Source organism: Pempheris klunzingeri, chromosome 6 (assembly GCF_042242105.1).
Source record: "Pempheris klunzingeri isolate RE-2024b chromosome 6, fPemKlu1.hap1, whole genome shotgun sequence".
Classification (NCBI taxonomy): domain Eukaryota; kingdom Metazoa; phylum Chordata; class Actinopteri; order Acropomatiformes; family Pempheridae; genus Pempheris; species Pempheris klunzingeri.
Window position 1 is genome coordinate 11511943 of NC_092017.1, and position 23364 is coordinate 11535306.

Consider the following 23364-nt stretch of genomic DNA (forward strand, 5'->3'; position numbering starts at 1 on the left):
CAAAATCTTCTCTAAGACTGTGCAACTCTGTTCAGTAACAAAGGTCTATGTTAAAAGCTTTGCATTACACATTGTTACAGAGGTTATCCTTCAGTGTGTGCTCCTAGGACATACAAAATAGCCAGCTATTAGAAAGCACATGGCACATATAACAGCTAAGATCTCTTGAAGTGATATAAGCAAGAATATGCTAATAATAATCATAATAATAATAATACAGTAATAGGTGCATTCTTCCCTCTATGTGTCTGTTTCAAATCTCTGATATTTTACATACAGAGCAATTACATTTGTGTGATGAATTAACTGTACATGGCACTTCAATAACACTATTTTACATGACAACTCGTGTGTTGATGATTCTGAATTAAATAGACGAGAAAATAAATAAAGGTTTTATTTTTGCTTGTTCTCAGACAGAGCGTTCCAGTTTTTTTTAAATCCGGTTGCAGTTTTGAATCTACCAGTCTTCAGTGTTTCTTCCCCAGAAATGCAAACTGTGACCTACAGTATCTGCTTCCTGCAGTGCCAACAAGAGCGCTCTCAGTCTTTATCCCACCTTCCATTCATCTTCCTTCCCGCTCTCTCACTTTTTTTTTACACTTTTTTTTTCCCTCAGCTCTCAGCAACCCATTAATTAACACAAACTCTCTGTGAGAACGAGGCAAAATTGAATCTAAAATGAATCTCAGCGTTTGTCTTCTCTCGTCCACGCTAGACATGAAAAATGATATGAAAGCTCTCAGCTGTAATCCATCCCGTCTGCTCGGCTCTGAGACAAGAGCACTGACTTCATCAACGAGCAGGCCGGCCATTAAGGATAATCTGAGGATCGACTTGAAGAAATCTGGACTGTACAAGGAAATGAAGTGCTATCAGACCAACAAGATCAAGCTAGATGGTTCAGTATGGTAATTTGAAATGACTGGAGGGTGCCATGCTCTTAAAAATATGTTTTAAAAAATTCTGGTGACTGAGTGAGTCCCGTGATGCGTTTGTTTCACCCCTCTCACAGACGGGCCAAGGATTTCAGACATGGTTACCCTGGGAAACAAGACAGCAGCTCTCCCATTGGTCCTTTCTAAACGCAGGTTTTGTTGAGGTCAACTTTCACCGGCAGCGGTCCTGCCTCCTGGCTCTCCTCTGATTGTTTCACCGTGACAGCGATCACAGGACTCAGGTGGTACGGGTTGACTTTGTGGGCATTATCCAGAAACTCTTTATCTCCGTTGATACTCAGCTGAAAAGACACAAAGACGAAACAAGTGATAACAGTGAGGAAACAGGCACTGCGTTCACTTGCACACACCTCCACCTACTGCTACCTCGTCTTCACTTTTACACTCAGTTAGATTTTTCACAAACACCAAACTTGGAATGAAAAAAGGAAAAAAAATGTACAAGCTGACAGTTCTTGTAATAATTAAATGGAGTGTTTTAATTTAAAAGATCCTTTTTAAGGATGATTTAAACAAGGTGACTCATAAATCTCGCTTTGACAATGTGTGTCATTCAAATAAGAGACTGCAGATGGAAAACACCCTCAAATGGATACAAAAGGATTAAATCAAGTGGAAGGGAAAGCCATGACACGGCAGCACACTAGCTGTTGTGGATGTGAAACGCTGATAAGAAACAGATTTTACAATAATCTTTACTTTGCCTCCACAGCAAAACTACTAGTTGTGTCCACTGGTTGAGGAATGTATAATGAAGTGAAGGTGTGTACCTGAGTCTTGATGTGCTGCTCTGGTGCGGTGACGAGGCTGGCACAGCTGAGCCACAACATGACCATGATGGACAGGAAGAGACAGGCCGCTAAAATCCACCGTGGAAGGCCTGAACGTCTGGAGACCGAAGGAGGAGGCAAGAGTTAGGGGATGAGACTGAAGAGGGCTAGAAATGCAGAGAAACTAAACACGAAGGCGCCGACAATTAGAGCTAGCCAAATAATGGGAACAAAATGTTTTTTCAAGCATGCAAAACTGTTTTAGGTCTTTTCTTTTTGTGTGCGTGTGTTTTCCTACTCTACATGCAGCTATTAGTTTAATTCATGTCAGTATGGTATTCAAATTAGCTTCCACAGATGGAAAACATTTAGTTAGATAATCCATCTCTGTGGATGCCTCTAAATCCTTGTCTACCTTTGTTTTTGCCAAAATACCTTTGTTTTAGCCAAAGTTAAATAGCATCACAGAGTAATGCAGCAGATTGCTGTTTTGAAAAGCATACATTGCACCATGATATCATTTAACAGTATTAAAAGATACGATTTGCTTGTTGCCTGTAAGGAAGAAAGTCAGACTAAAAAACTTGATTGGCAGTAATATCAAGTATATCATGAGGGGAAGACATTTGTTCTCTCGTTTAACTCCAGCTCACCTTGACATGCAGCCGAGGAAGTCGTGCTCAGCCGTGGGGTCGTCCGTGTGCTGGACAGGGTGCTTTCCTTTGCCTCCTGCTTTGGATGCCCCCCTCTCGCCATGTCCCCTCACACCTGCCGAACAATACAGTGAAAAAAAAAAAAAAAAAAAGCCTAACAAGGACAAATGTGTGCATGTACAGTATGTGTGTGTGTTGTGTTTATGTTCTCACCATGGGGTCTCTGGGTGTGAGAGTGGACCTGTGGCCAGGGTTTGTCCGCCACGCTGGATCGAGGAGCTTGCAGCTCGGGCAGAGAGTACTCCATCTCTGGTTGGCTCTGAGGAGAAAAAACAACAATGCAGATACTCAGCCACTATGGCAGCAATTCTACCAGAGTAATTCACCAGCAGATGTGACAGGAAAGGGTCTGTTTAAAACTCTGAGGTCAGACCACAGAGGAGCTCTGACTAAGAATAGTTGGCTGGGATGCTGGAATGAGCAACACTAGAGAAACACTACAGGAGATGAATCAAACATGAGAATTGGAAGGAGAGACAACCTGAACACTTAATTTTTACATTACAAAATATAACTCGACTATATCTAACTTAAGGAAATACACTTATTCTTGTTCTCCTGCTGAGATTTAGATCAGAAGACCAATAACTGAAGCCTGAGATGATTAGCCTAGTTTGGCATGAAGACTGGATTCAGGGGGAAAGAGCTGGCCTGACATCAGAAAGTAAAAATAACAAGCTGCCTTTTCGTTGTTGGCTTTTGAGATGCTAGTAGGTAGATTTTGATACATTACATTACATACAACAGGATAGACTAATGTGTTGTTGATTCTCTGACACATTAAAATGAATATACAGTAGACAAGAGGGTATGGTATAAAAGGCAGAGTCCTGCAGTTTATTTTTTGTCATTTTGCCACCATATGAATCTGAACTCCTCTGTTCAGTGAAAAGAAAAGTCTCCGGGATCATAATCTGAACACTAGAAGAATGATAACTGTTATATCTCATTTTAAGCATTCAATATGTTGTATAACTTAATCAGACTGCCTTGAAACTAATGATTTCCATCCTTTGTTCATGCTCGCTCAATATGTCTGGGTGTCTCTCACAGTATCTTTCACACGCACCGCAGTCAGTTCAGGAAAACCACTTGAACTGGGACTGAACTGAAAAATGGCTTTTTAAAACAACTGCTACACACATACGCGCAGCCTGCTGTCAGTATTCGCACTGTTGTGTGTTTCATTATGTGCACAGAGTTTCTGGTTCCCCTGGAGAACTCATTAAAAGAGGATTTTGGTTCCCCACTGCTGACCCTCCCTCCACTACAACAGCAGCTGTAGTCGGTTGTAACAGTACTATTGCTGGCATCAGCAACAACACACACACACACACACACACACACACGTAGAGCAGTACAACATATCCCACTGCAGTAACCTCCCAGTATTTATCGATTCTGACACTAAGTGGATCAATGAACTTTGAAACCTCTTGCTGTGTCTTGCATTTGGCTATAATGTGAAACCAGGTAAATTGGGCCCAGATTCATTCATTCACATTGCTTTACTTTGGAAATGATTGATCTGTTGTCCAGTGCAACAACAAAAATACTGGAGTTGACTGTGGAGACATGGCTGGTTAGTTTGCTTCCCAAAACCCTTACAATCCTTCAAACCTCCTCTGTTGAAGAAGTTATTTCACAACTGGGTTTATTACCCCTAGCGAGCGATGTTTTCTGACAGAGTGCATTGAAACCAGATGCGGCGTCAGTGTAAAGGTTTGGGGAAACGAGGGTAGATGTGAGGGGATATGATTCTCATTGCCTGCAGACTGAGGGGATCTAACCATCAGAACGAGCGGAGCCCAATCTGCATCTGTCACGCATTATGAGAGAAAATTCAAAAGGTGCCCTGGCTTATAGAAAGAGAGAGGAGGTTTGAGAGTCCAGAAGCATCTCAGCCACAAAGAGACAGGGTGTCACGTTGAGCAGTGGTGGATACGATTGGACAGAATCTCACTTATCTTATTAAGTTGGAATCTGTTTTTTGTTGTTTTTGAGGGTCAACAAATGCATGTAAACATGTAACGTAAAAGACTGATCTTAACACAAACACCGCATTGGGTCAATGTGGATCATATCGAACGCCTCTTACATATTTGTGCCACCGTACGGAGGACAGAAATGGTCCATTTGGCAAACATGAAGAGTAAATTGGACTTATGGTGTCAAAATTATGGCCTGGAATCTGGAATCTGGATTACAGCACCCCCATGTGGACAATTAAGGCCACTTCTTATATTTCCAGTAGGTGTGGATAGTCACGAAAAAGAACAAAAATATATAGAAAAAAAAACGGATGTAAAGATTTAGTACCTCAGACTGAAAGGCAAGCTCTTCAGACTTAAAGAACAAGTCTGGTGATGTTCTGTTTTTTGTCAATTGCATGAAACGATCAACACCAATAACTGATTTCCTAACAAGTATCCAGTTACTGATAGAGCTTCTTCTCATTAGAGAAAATATGTATAAATCCGCAGCTGAAAATAGTCCCCGACAAAAGCACTATTTACTTCTGCTTGATTAATGTTAGCTAAAAACTACAGTGCCCAGCTATTTTAGGAAACTACTGAGCCTTATTTAAAAATGAAGAAATATGTATTTGTGACCTATTTTTTTTAGGATTTATGTCTTTGGTAGGAACTAATGGGCTTGGGCCTGAGAGGAGCAGACATGGCATGAAGGTCAGAAAGTTTTGAGAGGCAGACTAATACATCAATTGTTTTGGTCTTCTGATGGAATTTGTTGACAATATGAAAAATAACGGATTTTAACAGCCAACCTAGACCATTATAAATAGCCTACATCACCACAAAGCAGTTTTATGTAGGCAAATGTTTTCACTTTAATGAATGTGCTTCACACTGAGTCACATTAAGTCTGTTGTGCCTGGATCAGTAAACTAAGCTGACTTCTATTTCAAGGCAGCATCAACTCTGTTATTTCGTTAGTTCTCTCTGCTCTGCTCAGGGTGGTTGTTTCTTTAAAACTAATTCAGGCAGAATGACAAGGGAATTGTCAGGAAGAAACAGGGTAGGGACGTCGCTCTTTGTATTCAGCCTTATACCAAGTTCAATTTGTTCTGCAGGCCGGCTCGCAAGCAGAACCGCAGCTCAGAGGGAGGAAGTCTTTAGTCGACTCACTTTTGTCCCAAACGCTCTGATTTGTCAAAATAACAAGAGGGTGGTGAGAGGGGAAGGACTGAGGTAAAGGGCTGTGTTTTACCAGTATTTCCTGATAATTACAAGTTTATTTTTTCCTTCCCAGGGACAAACCTCAGTTGTGACCTAAGAGTGACTTACTCCACCCTTACAATCTAAACTAAATGCTGCCACTGACTGGTTACCGGTAGCTGTCTGATGGCTGCACACAACTATCATTATTATTATTATTGTTATTCTCACAACTTGAGGTCACATAAACACACACATGAGCACACACACGTGGATGTATACAGAGAGCTCATTATGGGCATCCACATAATTCATATTGCCCCGCCCCTGCTGTCCCACAGTTTAGCTGAACTTTTTCTGTTGTTTCAACACTCAGAGAGTCAATCTGTCAAGTTTGTGGCGGTTTGCCAGCTGCCCACTAAACACAGGCCTGATAGTCTTCTCACAGCCCCGTGGAGCCTGGCTTCCCCCCGCCGCTCCAGCCAGCATGTCACTGCCATAAAGAGCAAACATCCATCATCAAGTCCGAAAGAAATGTTGGTAATTTCACGTTCTGTGGCTGCTGCATCTCTGTATGAGGCAGTGCCTCAGAGCCCAGTCTACACAGCCCCTTATACCTAATAGTGAATTTCAGCATATAAAGGACTCCTCTGTAATACAGAAGCCCTTCTGTGTGGGTTACGGTGCATAAATACTATCATTTCCCATTGAGGCCTTTAATTATGCAGCTAAAAATGCCATCAAAGTCACATTATCCAAATGGGAAAAACTCGGACAAAGATGCAGGTTTCTAACCAGTTTTTGAAATTTGGAGGATATGGTTGGGTAGTCTGGTGGTTAGACAGACCAAATCTTATTATAGCTTAAATGTAAAGGTGGTTTACAGCATTGACTTTAGCAATACATTCAGGTCGACTAAAGAGCACTGTGAAAGGGTGTATTTCTGCCAAGCCTCAGAATTTACTATTTCAATAATAGAAAATGTGAGTGTTTGATCTGCATCTGGAACCAGATCAGCATGAAAATACACATGAAGCCACAGATCATCACAGGCACCAGATTTCTTTTCCGCTGAAATAGGTAGATGTGAAAACATTCAAAAAGTCTTTATATCAAATCCTTTAAAAAAAATCTTAGATCTTCACCAATAATAATCACTGGCCAAACTTCATTCAAGTAAGTTCACACTTTTGGAGTTATTGAAAAAACAGTCAAACCAACAGGGCTAAAATGTAACATCCTTGCGAAGGCTTGAACAATGAGTCAGCTCCTCTCAGTTCATCTTGTCAGATTCCAGAAATAACCTCTGAATATTTGTTTGTCACAGCCAGAATTTCATTCTTCAGTGCAGTCCACTCTGTTTTAAATCTTGCAGTATGTTTTCGTCCTCAGGCGAGTTTACCACATCCAGCCTTGCCAGTTATCAAAAATGCATGGTGCAGCTGAGGGCAGTGACATAATTTAAAAGGACATTTATAAACAATTAAAGTGCCAAAATGAACGGATTCAACCACCTTGTCCCTGCCCTGCTGTGTGCCCTTGCTCACTCAACCTTCACAGATCCACCGAGTCTAAAATGGGCTGTGAGTTGTTTTGGCAGCGACCCAAACTCTCCGGCACCGTAAAGCCGAGGATATATTTCACTATCTTAACAGGAAGCAGAGGTTAGCTCAACTAATAATCTACAAAGGTCTATTGGCTAGCTTTTAACCTCCAACTGAAAACATACAACATGTAAAAGCTTTGTAGCTATCAATTTAATAAATTCCCTTTCCACCATTATGACTCATTGGGCCATAATACAGCATATGAGGATATTTCATTTATGGATGTTTCACATTCATTTGTCTTTAAGATCCAACTCTGTTGTCAGCACAGACACTCAGAATAATGCGGGGAAATTTTGCAAGTGCAGAGATCACCTGCAGCCTATTTTGTTTTTTCTTTTTCAGCTCAGCCAAAGGAACCATTGCTGCTCCAACTACATTGTTTTTCTGTTATGAATTATAGAACCAAACTGCTGCTGCAGCCAGAAGCACGAAAATACGTCACTTCTAGAAAATTGAAAAGTTTTAGAAGCTGATTTCGATGCTGAGCTGAGATTTTGATTTAGATTTCGGTCATAAATATAGCTTTTACATGAACATTTTGTAGAATATAACTTCACACCTTTATCTATAAACATCAAACTCACAATGGACAGATGGATCAGAGATAAATGCTTTATGTGAAGCAAAAGAGTGATTACTATTGAGTGCCCTGACATTCAAAGCCTGCCTGTTGTGGGAAAAAAAACACCTTGGTGGGTCTTACCTGAAAAACCACAACCTTGCCGTCGTCAGCCTGCAGGTAGAAGGTCCAGGTGGAGGAGATGAAGCTCTGGGCAGAGCTGACGATGTCGTTACACCAACTGGACACAGCCTCCATCACAGAGGGGGGCTTAGGGCGGAGAGTCATGGCTTTGAGCTGCGGTCGAAAGAGCAGCATGTACTTCAGCATATGTACAGTCTGCTAATTCCACATTAATATTTTGACATCCTTAGTCACTTTGGCCATTATACCTGCATTTGCAGTGTTTGTGTGTGCAGCCATTGACTGCAGAGTGGCCTTACTCACCTTCCTCCTCTTGATCTCAGGTTCAGAGGGTTGGCTGGCACAGCCAGTGCTGCAGGCCTCCTGCTCCAGCAGCTTGATATATGCCTCCTGGCAGGCTGGAGAGAGAAAGAGAGAGAGAAAGAGAGAGAGAGAGAGAGAGTGGGGGGGGGACAGTTGTGAAGCATGAAAGAAGAGGCATCATGGTAAAAAAGGAAGGGGGGACAGAGAGCAAATAGAGAAGTGAAAAGGGAATAAAGAGTGGGTTTGGAGCACTATGGTTTGGGTGGAAGAAATAAACACAGGCTGTTCATGTGGGAAGAAAGATAAAGATGCAAGGGAGATGTATTTGTTGGCCCCTGAGGAGACAATTCACTCCACGTTGCTGTTATTGAAACAGGGGGCGACTGGGCTTCTGCTGTCTGGATGGCAAATCACATCATTGATTTCCAATACAGCAGTTCAAACAGGGCGAACAGCCTCAAACACCCAGAAAATACCCACTGAGCCTGCCTGCTTTTAGGAAACAATACAATATTTAGCAGAGCTGTGTTCAACATTTGGATGTTTTTAAGAGTCTGCACCAGTGCTGGAAATCCATGTGAACAGAATTTAGCTGCTGTCTGCTTTTGCCTTGCAAACCTAGAGTTTACATATCTTCTTGAATCCACCAGACGTGACCTTGCTGCAGTACATTCAATCCAACTTCTTCCAAAAGGAAACCAGAGTATATTACTTTTAGGTAAAAAGAGTGAATGGTTGACATTTATTTTCCTCTTTTGATATAAGGACAAAAAGAGCCCTCTCCTTGAAGGTTTCATGACACAAGTCAAGTAGAAATGACTGGAACCAGAAGTTGAACCTGCACTTTCTGACGCTCTAAAGTGGACCTGGGTTCACATTAATGATACTGACTATATGAGGATTTTATTGCTATGAGGATTTGCTCCACTGCCATTCATTTTGACACCATATATTAAGGACTGAGGCCTCCACCCCTTAAACAGTGAGACTCTAAGACCAACAAACTCATTCGAACAGTCCCACGGGCAGACTGACACGCTGACTCACCTCCCTGACACTCCTCCCTGCTGGTATTGAAGCCGGCGTTGCCATTGACAAACTGGCAGATGGAGTAGAGGCGACAGCCACGGTGACAGGCGTTCATTATGGAGTCCTACCATCCAAAGAGAGAGAGAGAAAGAGAGAGGGAGAGGGAGAGAGAGAGGGAGGGATACAAAATTAGAGATGTCTCCTGCACTCTTGGATAAACTCAATATAACCTTGTTGGAAAGATGTGACAGAGATGGGTTGTGGCATCCCTTAATGACACGGTGTCACTGTTGTATTATGGCCTGTCATAAACAGTTGATAAGAACTGCAAAGGAAAAGCAGTGATAATGGGCCAGTTGCATACAAGTTATGCAAGAAAAAGGAAGATGCACATTGCTGCACCCCCCTCTTGTCATAATGCATTCACTCTCTGTAATGAGCAAACGGCGCCCTCTGGTGGCATCTCTGGGAACAGGAGAGACAAAGAGCACGAACGGTTTTATTACAGCCTTGCGCTTGTCATCATCTTCACTGCGCGTCCCTGTTTATTCACAGGGAGCAGAGAGGGGTGTTTATCCCAAACCATGAAACCTTCTAGTTTTAAAGACGACTGCTCATCCACAGTATGAAAGCCCTAAAACTCGACACATCTGCACGGGCCGCTCGTTTTCAATCTGTATCTTCAAACCAGGTGACTGTGATCCGCTCTGCAGCTCTGCTCCTGCTGCCCTGCAGGATGCCCGAACCACACCTGAAGGCAGCAGCAAAGGAAAAGGAGGAGGAGGAGGAGGGGAGGGAGGGAGTGTGTGTGTGTGTGTGTGTGTGTGTGTGTGTGTGTGTGTGTGTGTGTGTGTGTGTGTGTGTGTGTGTGTGTGGAAATCTAGGCAAGGCTCTAACCCACAGAAACTCCTGGAGAAATTCACAGCCACCGTCCCGCTAGGATCCCGCCTGGCCTCGTCTGCACAGGGAGACGCTGTGTGAGCTGTCCATAAATAAGGATGATTGTTTCATGGCTCACAACAGTCTCAGTGGTCCTCCACAGCCTGCGCGACGCCCGGCCTGCCCGATTTTAAGTGAGGATTCAGAAATAATCATTCGTAAGCGCAGTCTAACGCAAGCACAGCGGAGACGAGCAGACTGGCTGCAGTTCACTTCTTGGACGAGTCTTTAAGGAGCAGAAGAAAATGGGCTGCATCCATTTTTCGGCCTAATTGTGCGTCCGACAGGATGCAGCGAGCAGACGGAGAGCGAGCACCGTGCCTGTCATTACGCACAGACCCAAACATACATTTATTCTACATCATTCACGTAAAGATAGAGGCTTTTGTCGCAGGCAAACATATAATGTTAGTGTGTGTGTCGCTGCTGACGCTGAAATGTCGGACGGCAGGATGCAGCTGACAGCTCGCTGCTGATAATGCGCTTTCTGCAGACACAGCCTACGCTACAGCACACACAGGCATAACTTACTTTAGCGGGGCTTTTGTTTTTGATGGTGAGCTGGCATTGCTTTTTGCAGTAATTGATGTCGCCCAGCTGGTTGTCGAACAGGTCCGAGGACGCCGCGGCGAGCCCGGCAAGAAGCACCGAGAGCAGGGCCGACAAGCCGCACATCCTGCCGCCGAGCCGGAGCATCTCAAAGCCTGGAGGAGAGGAGCGGAGGGTCGAGCTTCAAGCAGCACTGAGCTCCCTTTGTGGCGGATGATGCTGCTGCCTCAGCCCGGGTCCTGTCTGCTCCGCTGATCTGCTTCTGCTCGTGGCGTCACGCGCATCATCATCATCATCATCATCATCATCACGCACAAGCTGCCCCCCCAAACACACACACACACACACACACAACCTGCAGAGCAGCCTTCACCGCAGTGCACAAAGTGGCGGTGGTGACATTCATAAGAATGTGCAGATAGTTGATTGAGGCCGAGCTGCGGGTGGCAGATGTCCGGACAGATGGTTTGTTGAACTATTGGAGGTTTACGCACAATCAATGTCACAATTATCAGTTGAATGCAGTGATCCTGCTGCCACACATGTGGGCCAAAGCTGAGGAGAGAGCCAGCAGCTGATAAAACTGTATGTAGAGTCACCCTGCATGGACATGTCTAAAAAAAAAAAGGCGAAAAAAAAATATATATTTTTACAAAATGTGCAGAAGAAAATCATTCAAATGAAATGAAAAAGAGAATCTAAGACAAAGACACAAATGGACTGTATTACAATATAATACAAAATATGACACTGGGACACACACACACACACACACACACACACACACACACACACACACATATATATATATATATATATATATATATATATATATATATATATGAGTATGTCTATATACCTGTATAGGGACAGAAACAGCAGTTTGTGACTGGGCTAATTTTGATGATCCTGTTGGCCTCCTTCCTGCTCCGCTGGGTGTGGAGGTGGATGGTTTTCACCACCCTCTGTACAGCCTTGATTGTTCTCTGTTAGTGTGTTGTCATTGTTTCCTCGCTCATAAAGTGCTAAGAAAAGAATAGAAATCAAAGTGACAGTGATGATTGTCATTATGAGTACTGTGAACATTACATGGATGTTGTACAGTATATATATTATAATGGTTAAACATAAACTGGAAGCTGTCAGCAGCAGAAAAGCAGAAATAGGCCACAACAGTGCCAACATCCTCAGTTATAAGAGTTATAACATTCAACTTAAGGCAAACTGCACTTAAAGTGGACTACCAAAAGTGAAAGCCCTCATTATGCAGAAAATCAAATTATTAGATATCACTGGATCAGTGTTATTGATTAATGTAACAGCAATTTGATGTTGTAGCTGACGTGGAGCTAATTTTCATGAATGCATATACTGTTATGTAACAGTGCGCATTAATTTAAAACTAGTCAATCTACTTCTTCAACAGAAATAATTTATGTAGCATATTTACATGTAAAATCTTAATGTAACTGCAGCAGAAGTAGTAATGTAATGAAGTGGAGTATAAAGTAGCACAAAATGGAACTATTCAAGTCAAGTGAAAGTACTTTAGAATTGCTTTCAAGTACTGTACTTGAAAATGCACTTAGCTACATAACACTGCCTTATTGTATTGTATTGTATTGTGTTGTATTGTATTGTATAGTGTTATATTAAATTATATTATATTATATTATAAGAGAAAATATCTTTATTCGACTCTGACCATTAAGCTTAAATCATCCAAAAGTACAAAAGTGTTCTCATGTGTGCAAAATACACTGATACACTGTCACGCCCTCAACTGAGGCAGGTGAGGAAAGTACAGCAAGTGTGTAACGTTGAATTCAAATTTTGTCTTACCATGACTTTCTGTGTGTGTGTGAGTGAGTGTTGTGTGCTGTGGGTGTGTGTCAGGGAGGGGACAAATTGGGGAGCACTAATGACTGGAAAACAGGGGAGGAGCAAACATGAACCTGAGTGTCTCAGCAGCAGCAGCAGCAGCAGCAGGCGCACAGTGGAGTTTAAAAGCAGAGCAGACCTCATGTTTCAGTCACTTTGGTCTCCTGACTTTCACTGAAGACCAACATTTGATCTGAGAGGAGTGAAGCAGCACCGTTCCTCCTGCATCTTCTCACTTCTGTCTGCTCTCCACATCCTGGAAAACAAGACAGGGCAGAGAGGGAGGAACATGAGCAGAAATCCAGCTGAGAGAACCATGGTTTCCTTCACGGTTCTCCTCTTCCTGTTGGTTCCACATGTGTTTCTGTCCTCGGCACGTAAGTACCAAACTTCTGACAGACAGACAGACAGACATCACAGTATAGTGATATATCAGTATAGTGCATTTTTGTGGAAAGTGTTCATAGATACAATTATCAAATGGAAATGTCTTTTTTTTGTCTAATGATATGAATTAAATACCTGCCAAATTAAGAACTAAAGTGTTTGCAGAAATCACAGAAAACTTACAATCTGACTAGTTGATTTTAGGTGAGAGTTTATAAAATCTGCTAACTCTATCTGAGCCAATATATTTGTTTTAGCTCATACATTTCTGACAACAATTCCTATATCTACCAACAGCTTGAATAAAATCTCAGTTGACAAAGATAATATGATAATTAATAATATGCTTATTTATTTGTTGAGTATTATAGCCTTTTGATTAGATTGCACTGTACCCAACTAATAATGTACTCTCAGCAATAACACAAATTACAGCCTAATGGTTTCAGATGCAGAGACGCCACATTATTATGAGAGTAATCATTAGATGTGATTGTGTAGCTAATGTTGGATTAGACTGAGAACAAGACTTATTAGACGTGGCGGTGATCAAGCTGATGAGACGGATTGAAATACACAGTGTTGCATGAAGGAAATGCAGGCTGACAATATTAGTTATTACTGTGCAGAGATTTATCATCATAAGACTGAGAAAATGATCTGCAAGTAGCTTCTTTACGTGTGATAAAAAAAACACTCTAAGCACATGTATGTTTATTTTTGTCATGTATATTTCATACATAACATTATGTCTGATGTTGAATCCCACTCACTGAGGGCCAAAGGTGAAAGCCCTCGTCCTTCTTACACTTTTAAGTTTGTTCATTTTTCTTCATATTAAACGTCACTGAATACAGTGAGGCTGGAAACAGCGCAGTGGCACATATGTTGGAAAGCTTGTCCACCGCCCACCTGGAGCACGGTTAATAAAACTCTGCATGTTAACCCTCGTATCTCTGTGAGGAAGGAGCCCAGTGGTAACATTCAGACAGGGAGCCGAGGGGCTCTCATGGAAATCAATCATGAAGGTAAACTTTAAGTCCAAGAGGAGTCGTGGTATGGAAAAGCGTTCAGGGACTTTACCAACTAACCGGTGTGACCTCTCTGACTGATCTTACAGAGGCTCCATAAATCCATTTCATCACTGGGTCATAAATATGTGCTGAGCTCCTGCTCTGTTGTGGAGCAGTGCTGCTGCTACTGCTGCTACTCTTCCTCCTCACACAAACAAAGTTTTCTTAGAGTTGGCAAGAAGTCACTTAAATCAAACTGCACAGACTAACCCAAGCCTAATGCATTTTACTGAGGGTCAAATCAGTGAAAGTTAATGACTGAGAGGGAGCTAAAACCTAGAATGTACATGAAAATGGTCTTTTTGGGAAAACATGAACATATTTTGTAGCTTTGGTGACTATCACATTTTTGTTTATAGTACCCTCAGAAATATGTATAAACTAATTCACATCTAGTGAACGTAACATAGAAGGTGTAATAGGTGCATAGCAGAATAAAATCTTACTAAAACGTAATGGACCTCTGCACAATGTCAGCACTAAATTTACTGAAGAAGCTGTGAAAAAGGTGAAATCACAGGATCAACGGCAACAAATTTACATTCAACAATCAGTCAAATTAGTGTTCAAACAATTATCAAACATGTAGTCATTAAAGAGACATAATCATAATGAAGTAGCTGATCATTTAGGTCATTCAACAAACAAAAAATCCAACACATTTGCAGGTTCCAGTCTCTTAAATGTGGTGGATGTGCAGCGTTTCCTAGTTTTATGTTTTTGTAAAGTAATTTCTAAGTATTTTGGGCATTTGGTCGAATCAAATGAGTAATTTGAAGTCTCAGAACTTGTGATGGATAATGACATGATGTGTGTGTGTGTGTGTGTGTGTCCACCACCCAGACGTAGCAGTGATCTCCCCTCAGGATCCCGTCCTGCTTATTGGCTCCAGTCTGACAGCCACGTGCACGTTGCCCCCTGAGCTCGGCGTCCACGCCAGCACGCTGTACTGGACGCTAAACGGGATGTGTCTGCCCAGCAGCACCTACAGCGTGCTGAGTCCTGACACCCTAAGCGTCACCCTTCACACCCTCAACGGCTCCCAGCAGCAGACTGGAGACAACCTGGTGTGTCACGGAGCAGATGGCCACGTCCTGGCCGGCTCATGTCTCTATGTGGGCAGTAAGTCCTGTCTGTGCAGACGTCTCAGTGAGAGAGTGGATTAATGAGATTTCCTCTCTGGGGGATGTTTTCTGTGCTACTGTCAATATACAAGGACACACAAACCCTGTGAATGAATATGCTGTAAAGGCCTGTGGATTAATAACAAATTTTACATTTATTTAGACTCTTATAGTCAATGAAGATACGGTCGGATTTCAATCCACTAAAGTCATAAAATAAGAAATCTTAAAAGGTTGCCATACAGTTAAAAATATACAGTTAAAAGTTCTGCACAACAAGTATCTATTTGGCTGGATCTTGATATCAAAAGCTTATGAAACCTTTTTGATTGTAGTTTGTTGTATAACTAATCTTTTTTTTCAATGCATTGGCTTCATGGTGTTTCACATGATTGGAAAGGAAACTGACCGCATGCTGCTTTCTATCTCTTAAATTTCAGAATTCAATTCAAATGAAATAGCTTCGCTGTATAGTATTTTATTGACTTCACTCTTTGCCCCACTTTGTTTACATGGGTTGTTTGCCTCTTGTCTCTTTTTAAAATGTGTTTCTTTTTTGTCTAGTGCCTCCAGAAAAGCCGGTGAACTTAACATGTTGGTCCCGCAACGCGAAGGACCTGAGCTGCAGGTGGAGCCCTGGGGGGCGGGGTGAGACCCACATCCCAACCAAATACACCCTCAAGTACAAATTGAGGTGAGCGCCCCAGACCTGCTGCAGCTCACAGGTGATCACCTCGTCCAACACCACTCAGGTAGACCAGTGCCGCGCACAGTTAATCATGTGCAGCACACACTGCGCTCAGAGGCTGCACTGTGTTTGTTGTGCTTGTTCACACACTGTTAAAAACAGTCAGTCTGCCTTTTTAGGAGCAAACCTTTGCTGTGTGTCCGTCCAGGTGGTACGGCAGGGAGAAGGAGTGTGAGAGTTACAGCACAGGGAAGCAGCGTTACTCCTGCCACATCCCCCGCAACCTCGCCCTCTTCACCCCCTATGAGATCTGGGTGGAAGCAGCCAATCAGCTGGGCTCTGCCACCTCTGACATCACCACCCTGGACATCCTCGATGTAGGTGGGTACGCAAATGAGGCCAATCAACACAACAATTTCATTTTCTGTCCTCCTCTCCTCTCCTCTCCTCTCCTCTCCTCTCCTCTCTCCTCTCCTGATGTTTGTTTGTCTGCAGATCTCCTGCATACTGCTTATACACTCCTCCAAGAGAGAGAGGGGATTTATTTTCATGGTTTGCTCCCAACCAACCTGCAGCTATAACAGCATTCAGTTCAGTTTCAGGCTGCAACTCTCAAACTCAAACTGTTTTGCTGTAAAAGTTAACCACCACTCAGGTAAAGGCTTCACAAGCTTCTCAACAAGAAAATTTAGGTTGTGATGTACGAGCAGCAGCAGATATTTCTTCGGCTCTAATACAATAGTGCAGTGTTCTGGCCTCCAGTGAGCGCCACATTCAGAGAGCTGGGTATATTGGCCATGACTGAGCATCCTCTCCCTCCATTCATCCTCGCTGCACACCGAGGACAGATAACTTGGAGCTGCAAGTGGGTTGAAAGAGAAGGAGGGGCATCACCATATGTATGATGCACAGCACTGCGTCAATAAACTCGGAGAGTATTTGTTCTGGCTACGTTTTTGCCTCTCTCTCCCTTGATCTGAAAGCAATAGAGCAAATAAAGCACATCAACTTAAAAACAACATCACATAGCAGAAGGGGGGTCTTCCCGAAGCAGCAGGAAACTCTTTTACAAGACATTTAATAAATTCCTCTCTTTGTCTCTCGTGCTGCCGTCCCTCCATCCTTTAAAGCACTTGATTTGTTTGCTGCCTTTATTGCAGTACGTAAAATGTTTTGTTTAATACTGGCACACTCTCTACAGGAAGAACAGAGTGACCTGAACCAAAGTCTGCCAGACAGTCTGTAGAGGACCTTTTTATGTCAACTTCTGTACATGTAAATGTTCAAAGGTGATGGATCTCTGGAAAATACTTATTGACTTTATTTGTATTTCTTTTGCTCACAGCTTACAAGTATTTACTCTGTGTAAGCATGTTTGCTCGTATTGATTTACAGTATGTCAAGACTATTCATGTGCACAAGCTTTATACAGTAGAATAGCATGAATGGTTTGACGGTGTGGTAAAGAAGATCAGAAGAAAAAACATTTTAGTGTTTCTTTGTACTTTAAAGTGTTACTGGTTAAAATCAAAGCAGCACTGTTAAAGCTATCTGGACCTTTAGTCTCCAGAATGCGTCAAAATAAAAAAAAACACTAGATCCTACACTTCCCATAATTCAACTGGATCACATCTTTCATTTGAGCCTCCTCGCCTGATAAATGCTGAAAGTTTTTAAAACTGCTTGTCCTACTTTGTGATACAGACATTATTGGCAGAAAGCCATTTTAAGGCATGAAACAATAAATATGTATTTATTTGAATAATACAGAGCTGCAGTTCCTATTAATAAGGAGAGCAATACACACACACACACACATACATTCAGGTGTGTGCTTATTTATGGCCCCTGGTTGTTGTTTCTATATTGGCTTCATGTATCCTCAAACTGTCAGTAAGCACTTCTTCTTCTTCTTCTTCTTCTTCTTCTATATCCTATAAAAGGATTTATGTAATCAGCTGTTTTATTCATTTCTTACTAGTACTTTGTCTCTCCCTCTCTCTCTTGTTGTTTGTAATTTTTGTTTTGTAATTATTTTTCCTCGATATTCTACAACCTCAGAATCACTATTGTGTATAATTTCTTCATATGTAAATCTAAAGAAACAAAACTGTATAGTAGAATCACAATTTACCTTCATTTATTCTTTTAAAAGGATCCGGCTTGACTTACATTACATGTAATTATTGTCTTCATAACTTCCACTACAATTCTGGCATAAAGGATTTCCATTGCTATTTTCATTATAGGTTTCACTGACTGACCGTCTTTGTTCATTGCTTTCAGGTCAGTCAGAGAGAAGAGCTGAAAGACTTGATAATACTGATGATTATTGTCTCACTTTGTTGCACTTTCTTTCAGGAATTCATCTGTACAATTTGTACAAAAACATTAAAAAACTTAATTAAATAGAAGTCTTAGTCGGCTTGGTACCCACAATACTCTCTGTTGGTTTCATGTTTCTCTCTGGAGGTCATTCAGACCTCATGCTTCCTGTACCATTGCCCCACATATGCTACATCTGCTGTATCTAAACTTTTTAACACGTGTCCTTGTCCGTGCAGTGACCACTGACCCTCCTGCCAACGTGCAGGTGAGTCGTGTCGGCGACCTCGAGGACCAGCTGACGGTCCGCTGGACCAGCCCCCCCGAGCTCAAGGACATCCTTTTTCAGGCCAAATATCAGATACGCTACAGACTGGAGGCCAGCACTGAATGGAAGGTGGTTCACACACTCTTACACAGACCTGCAGACTGGTATACACACACACACACACACACACACACACACACACACACACACACACACACACACAGAGTCTCTGTAGCTATGTCACGTCTGAGGCCGCTGTGGGAATATTTGAGGTGCAGCACTGACTGATCCATTAATGATGATCATAAAGGTTGCTCCTAGGACTCCTGTAAGAGCCTTGAGTGCTGCCACTGATTCTTTGCTGTTAAACTTTGAAAGCTGAGGCAGACATAGTGGAAATTGTTGTTTTTTTTGATGTTATTAACAATTTTGATGTTTCCTAAATTCTTTATATTAACGTTTAACAGACAATAAGTGATTAATCAGATAAACAGAGAATAATATCAATGTTGCTTATAGAGCCAGTACAAAGTACACAAACAATATGAAGCAGCAAAGTACAGTGTTAACTAACACTTGAGTTAAATTACCACATGAGACAGAGGTCAGGCTGTGGCTCTGTGCTCCTCTCCACAGTGGACCATCTCTGTGTCAGAGGCTGTAGTTAGACAGAGCTCTCCACCCTGAACAGTACGGACAACATCATGAGGCAAATCTAACATTTCCAAACGCTCAGGGGACAAACCCACCAACGCTGGTCTGTCACAGGAAAGTTTAGGATGGAGACGTCCAGCTGGGAAAGACGTCTCTGAGCCACAGGAGCTGCCATGGTTACTCAGACAGCAGCTGTATCACATCCCACGAGGACACGAAGAGCCAGAGTGCCACTGTGCATTTTCTGTGAGGCATTTTCGCTCTCCTGAAACTGTCCCACAGCCAGTGACTGAGTGTGGAGCTGCTGTGTGGAGAGCAGCACAGATCTGCATTTCGACCTCTATCTCATGTGTCAATTTAACTTGTGTTAACCAACACTGTACTTTGCTGCTTTATATCATTAAACTGATCGATACTTTATTGATCCTGAGGGAAATTTAGTTAGTTCAGTTTAGTCATCTTATTCAATTTGTATACTTTGTATAAACGCTCTATATGTAACATTAATATTGTTTGTTGTGAATTGGTCAAAAACTGTTTAGTTTACAAACATCTTTATATATAATTTAGTCTGGATTCACTGTTGAATGAGAGGATTACGTTAATGTTGAAAGCAGAACAAACAGAACAAAATTCAAAATAGAGAAAGCTAATTTTTCTATTTAGGTAATTTGAGTAAGATTTTACACTCGTACTATGATTTTAGTCCATCTTCTCCGTCATCTTGTGTCCTCTTATAGGTGATAGATGATGTAGGAAATCAGACATCATGTCGGCTGGCAGGCCTCCGGCCTGGGACTGTCTATTTTGTTGAGGTGAGGTGCAATCCGGTGGGTATCTATGGCTCCAGGAGGGCTGGCATTTGGAGCGGCTGGAGCCACGCAGCCGCCGCCTCCACACCCAGCAGTGGTGAGTACATTGCAGAGGACTTAGCACAAAAAAAAAAGACTAAATTATCAGGATTTTACAATTTTCAGATAATCGCAGAACATCAATAGATATTCAATCCGAAATCCTCCGAATGTTTAAAAGTATAACTGAACTCTGCCCTCTCATTGTCATGTATGTCTCAGGTCTTAAATGGTGTATAAAAGCTTCCCAAATGTCTGTGACATCTTGGCCATTCGTTCCTTCCTGATAATCCACCTTTCATTGCCAATTAAAGCAAGAAAAACAATGTAGTTATCCCTGTTTCAACATCCTGAACAAGCTGATCCAAACCGCATGTGACCCCAGAGAAACCAAACATCAATAGGCTAGATACCATGATAGAGATCTCCCAGCAGAGGATTAGAGGGAACTGCAAAGAGCCAGGGGGACATTTGATAGATTTTTGTCGTCAGCTTCAAAGATTGATCAAGTTAAAAAGCTGGTTGTCTGTCTGCGGCACACACAGGGCCTATAAAGTTTGAGTGGAAGCAGGTTTGGGAGCAGGAGGAGCAGATAATGAGTTACATTGGTCATGTGGTATTTACTCCCCAGAGGGAGGAAGTCATTATCGGGCTCTGTTGTTTGCCATAAAGACTTGATTGTGGCAGACTTATGACTTTCAGTAGCCTTTCGCCCCCAGAAAGCAAAGTCTTGTATCTCACCTCCCCAGTTCAGAGCATTGAACTGAGAAACATGTCTCTTTAGACGAAGCTGCTTACATCTCGTTTTGCAAACTTAATCAACATGAATCATCATAAATGTTCACTGACCTACTCTGTTTTTACCAGGAGCTTCTGACGTAGAGGTGAGAGATGTGCTAAATGTCTCATAATAATACACCAGAGCGTTATCTTAGTGTTCCAGACTGATATTAGAAAATGTGTTTTCTGTCCAACTAAAAAACTTTGAACTCTGATTACTCTTTACATTTTATAGGCGAAACAATCATTGAATTAAGAAAAAAAAAAAATCTACAGCCAACATCCCAGTGAGGCTGTACTCAGGCGCAGTGGTGCTTTGAGCTAAATGCTACATCAGCATGCTATCACTGCTAGTAGGTTTGGGTACATATATATATATATATATAAAACAATTAAACAACTAAAACCTATGAAATTATAATAACAGTCAAATAGACCAGTTTATCAAAAGGGACAATAACAATTACTTAGACCTCTACTACATCTATTAATTGAAAGATATCTAATCAATTGTATTTTTATTCTTTTTTTCTTTTCAATTTTCTTTTTAAAAGTGTCAGAAAAAAAAAGAAGAAACGTGTCCCAGTCACATCTGTGCTGACACAGCACATGTCTCTGTGCTCCACCTTGTCCTAACTATAACCTTGACGCTGTTCTCTCTCATCCTCCCTCCTCTCTTTTTACACTCACGCTCTCTCCTTTGTCTCTCACCCCTCCTCTCCCCTCCCCTCCTCTCCTCTCCTCTCCTCTCCTCCCAGCGCGGCCTCAGAGCGGCCCATGTGATCCCAGGCCCGTGGAGCAGACCTCCACCCTGCGGAGGGAACTCAAGCAGTTCATCGGCTGGGTCCGCAAGCACGCGTACGGCTGCAGCGGCATGTCAATCAAACTGTACGATCAGTGGAGGGTGTGGCTGCAGAAAACGCACAACACGCGCAACCAGGTAGGTAAGCAGACCCTCTCCCCCTCTCTCTACAGCATTATCTCTATTGAGCCACTCTGTCTCTCACACACACACACACACACTCAGCCACTGCTGCATTGAAGTCCTGAGCTGAATTTCTGACCCTGCTTTTGTTATGCCATGTGGTCAGCATTTTTACAAACACAAAGAAGTGATTTCTCTTGAACTGGCTGGCTCTGTGGAGTCTCAGTCCGTGCTTTATGATCAGGTAAAATGTGCGGTTTTGACTTTACTGGCCCAGAAGTGGGAGCATAAAAGTAAATGTGCTCTCAGTCATGCACTCTGATTTTATTACATATTTTAATGAGGCAGAATTCTGATCTTCAGCCGATGACCACAACAAAGAGAGATGAACATGTAAATGTAATTAACAGCCCTCTGTAATGTGTTCCTTTTGTGTTTTGTTTTCTCGTAGCATGAGGAGCCCCCTTGCACAAAAATAACTCAGGCCAAATGGCGTGCAGAGGCCAGGCTTCTCCTGTGTGTTCATGTGACTTTGTGAGGAGTTCACGTCCTTCAGAGGCACATCCTCCGCCGCTCAGTCCTCGAACTCACAGAAACCATCACTCTACCTGACTCAATTAGCTCAGCAGTCTCCGGGTTTTTGTGCTTTATAGGGCACACGCCGCCTCTTGAATAATGTCTTTGTTCACAAGCCTTGACAGGTTCCCATTGATTACCTTGAGAGAAAGGTAGCAGCAGGGTTGGGGAGCGATACACAGAGAATAAGAAAGAGATGATGCAAAGAAAGACGCAGGGAAAAAGAGGAGGAGAGGAAAGTGGCAGCCAGACAGAGCAATTATCATGATGATTATAAATCACATGGTTTTTCCTGTTGAATTATCCCAGTATGAACCATCTGCTTTTGTCTTTTCAGATTCTACGAGACGATAATTCATAGCACGGCCGCTCAGCACCTCTGTGGTGTTTAATTCAAGCACAGCATCAAGAAACATAGACGAATAACTAGGCCTGAGGGTCCCAGCTGTGTGAGAGGCCCAACGCCCCGCCTGAGGGAAACTGCAGTGTTTGGTCATGCAGCCTGAACTTGAGTTTAAAGGGCCCAGGTGGAAGATAACTGAAGTGAGACAATGCAGCCTTTTTCTGCTATTTCTGCTGGCCAGATCTGTCTCTTAGATCTGTTTGCACAAACTTTCAGTTCCTCAGTAACTGCACTTTTAGTCTGGGAAAAAAAAAGTTATTGTAACAGTTTAGACTTTTTAATAAGTTAAGTAAGATAAACTTGTCCTTAATGCTGCTTTGATGTCAAATGGTACTCAAGCCTTACTGAAGCATCTAAACAGACTGGGACCAAAATGTACAGAACAACCCTAACGCTACTATTCCAGGTCAAACTTTTATTGTAATGCTTTGTTTTCTCGAGGCAAGTATGAATATGAGATCTACATTATTATGGTACTTTAAAGGATGGTTTGTCTCAATATCTGTTACTGTTGTACATCATTCGTTCAGAGTGGGGCTGGTTTTAATTTATCAGCTTTCTCATGTCAAAACCCAAAGATATTCAATTTACAATGATATAAATCAGAGAAAAGCAGAATATACTCACAACTGAGAAACTGGAACCAATGAAAGTTTAGTTTTTGCTACAAAAAATGAA

General features: G+C 42.2%; 2 protein-coding genes across 2 annotated transcripts; one reads left to right on the forward strand and one right to left on the reverse strand.

Annotated features, from left to right (window-relative positions):
• Positions 1-232: 232 nt before the first annotated feature.
• Positions 233-10951, reverse strand: tmem59l (transmembrane protein 59-like). Its single transcript, XM_070832706.1, has 8 exons — positions 10734-10951; positions 9282-9387; positions 8235-8329; positions 7932-8084; positions 2596-2701; positions 2383-2497; positions 1730-1847; positions 233-1240 (listed from the first exon to the last, which is right to left on the reverse strand). Exons 1-8 carry the CDS (start codon positions 10896-10898, stop codon positions 1082-1084), a joined length of 1017 nt encoding a protein of 338 aa, XP_070688807.1. The 5' UTR covers positions 10899-10951; the 3' UTR covers positions 233-1081.
• A 1997-nt stretch (positions 10952-12948) lies between these two features.
• Positions 12949-22163, forward strand: crlf1b (cytokine receptor-like factor 1b). The gene is made up of 8 exons (XM_070832175.1): positions 12949-13009; positions 14936-15214; positions 15781-15910; positions 16113-16285; positions 18469-18626; positions 19892-20060; positions 21541-21780; positions 22159-22163. Exons 1-8 carry the CDS (start codon positions 12949-12951, stop codon positions 22161-22163), a joined length of 1215 nt encoding a protein of 404 aa, XP_070688276.1.
• The last annotated feature ends 1201 nt before the right edge of the window (positions 22164-23364 follow it).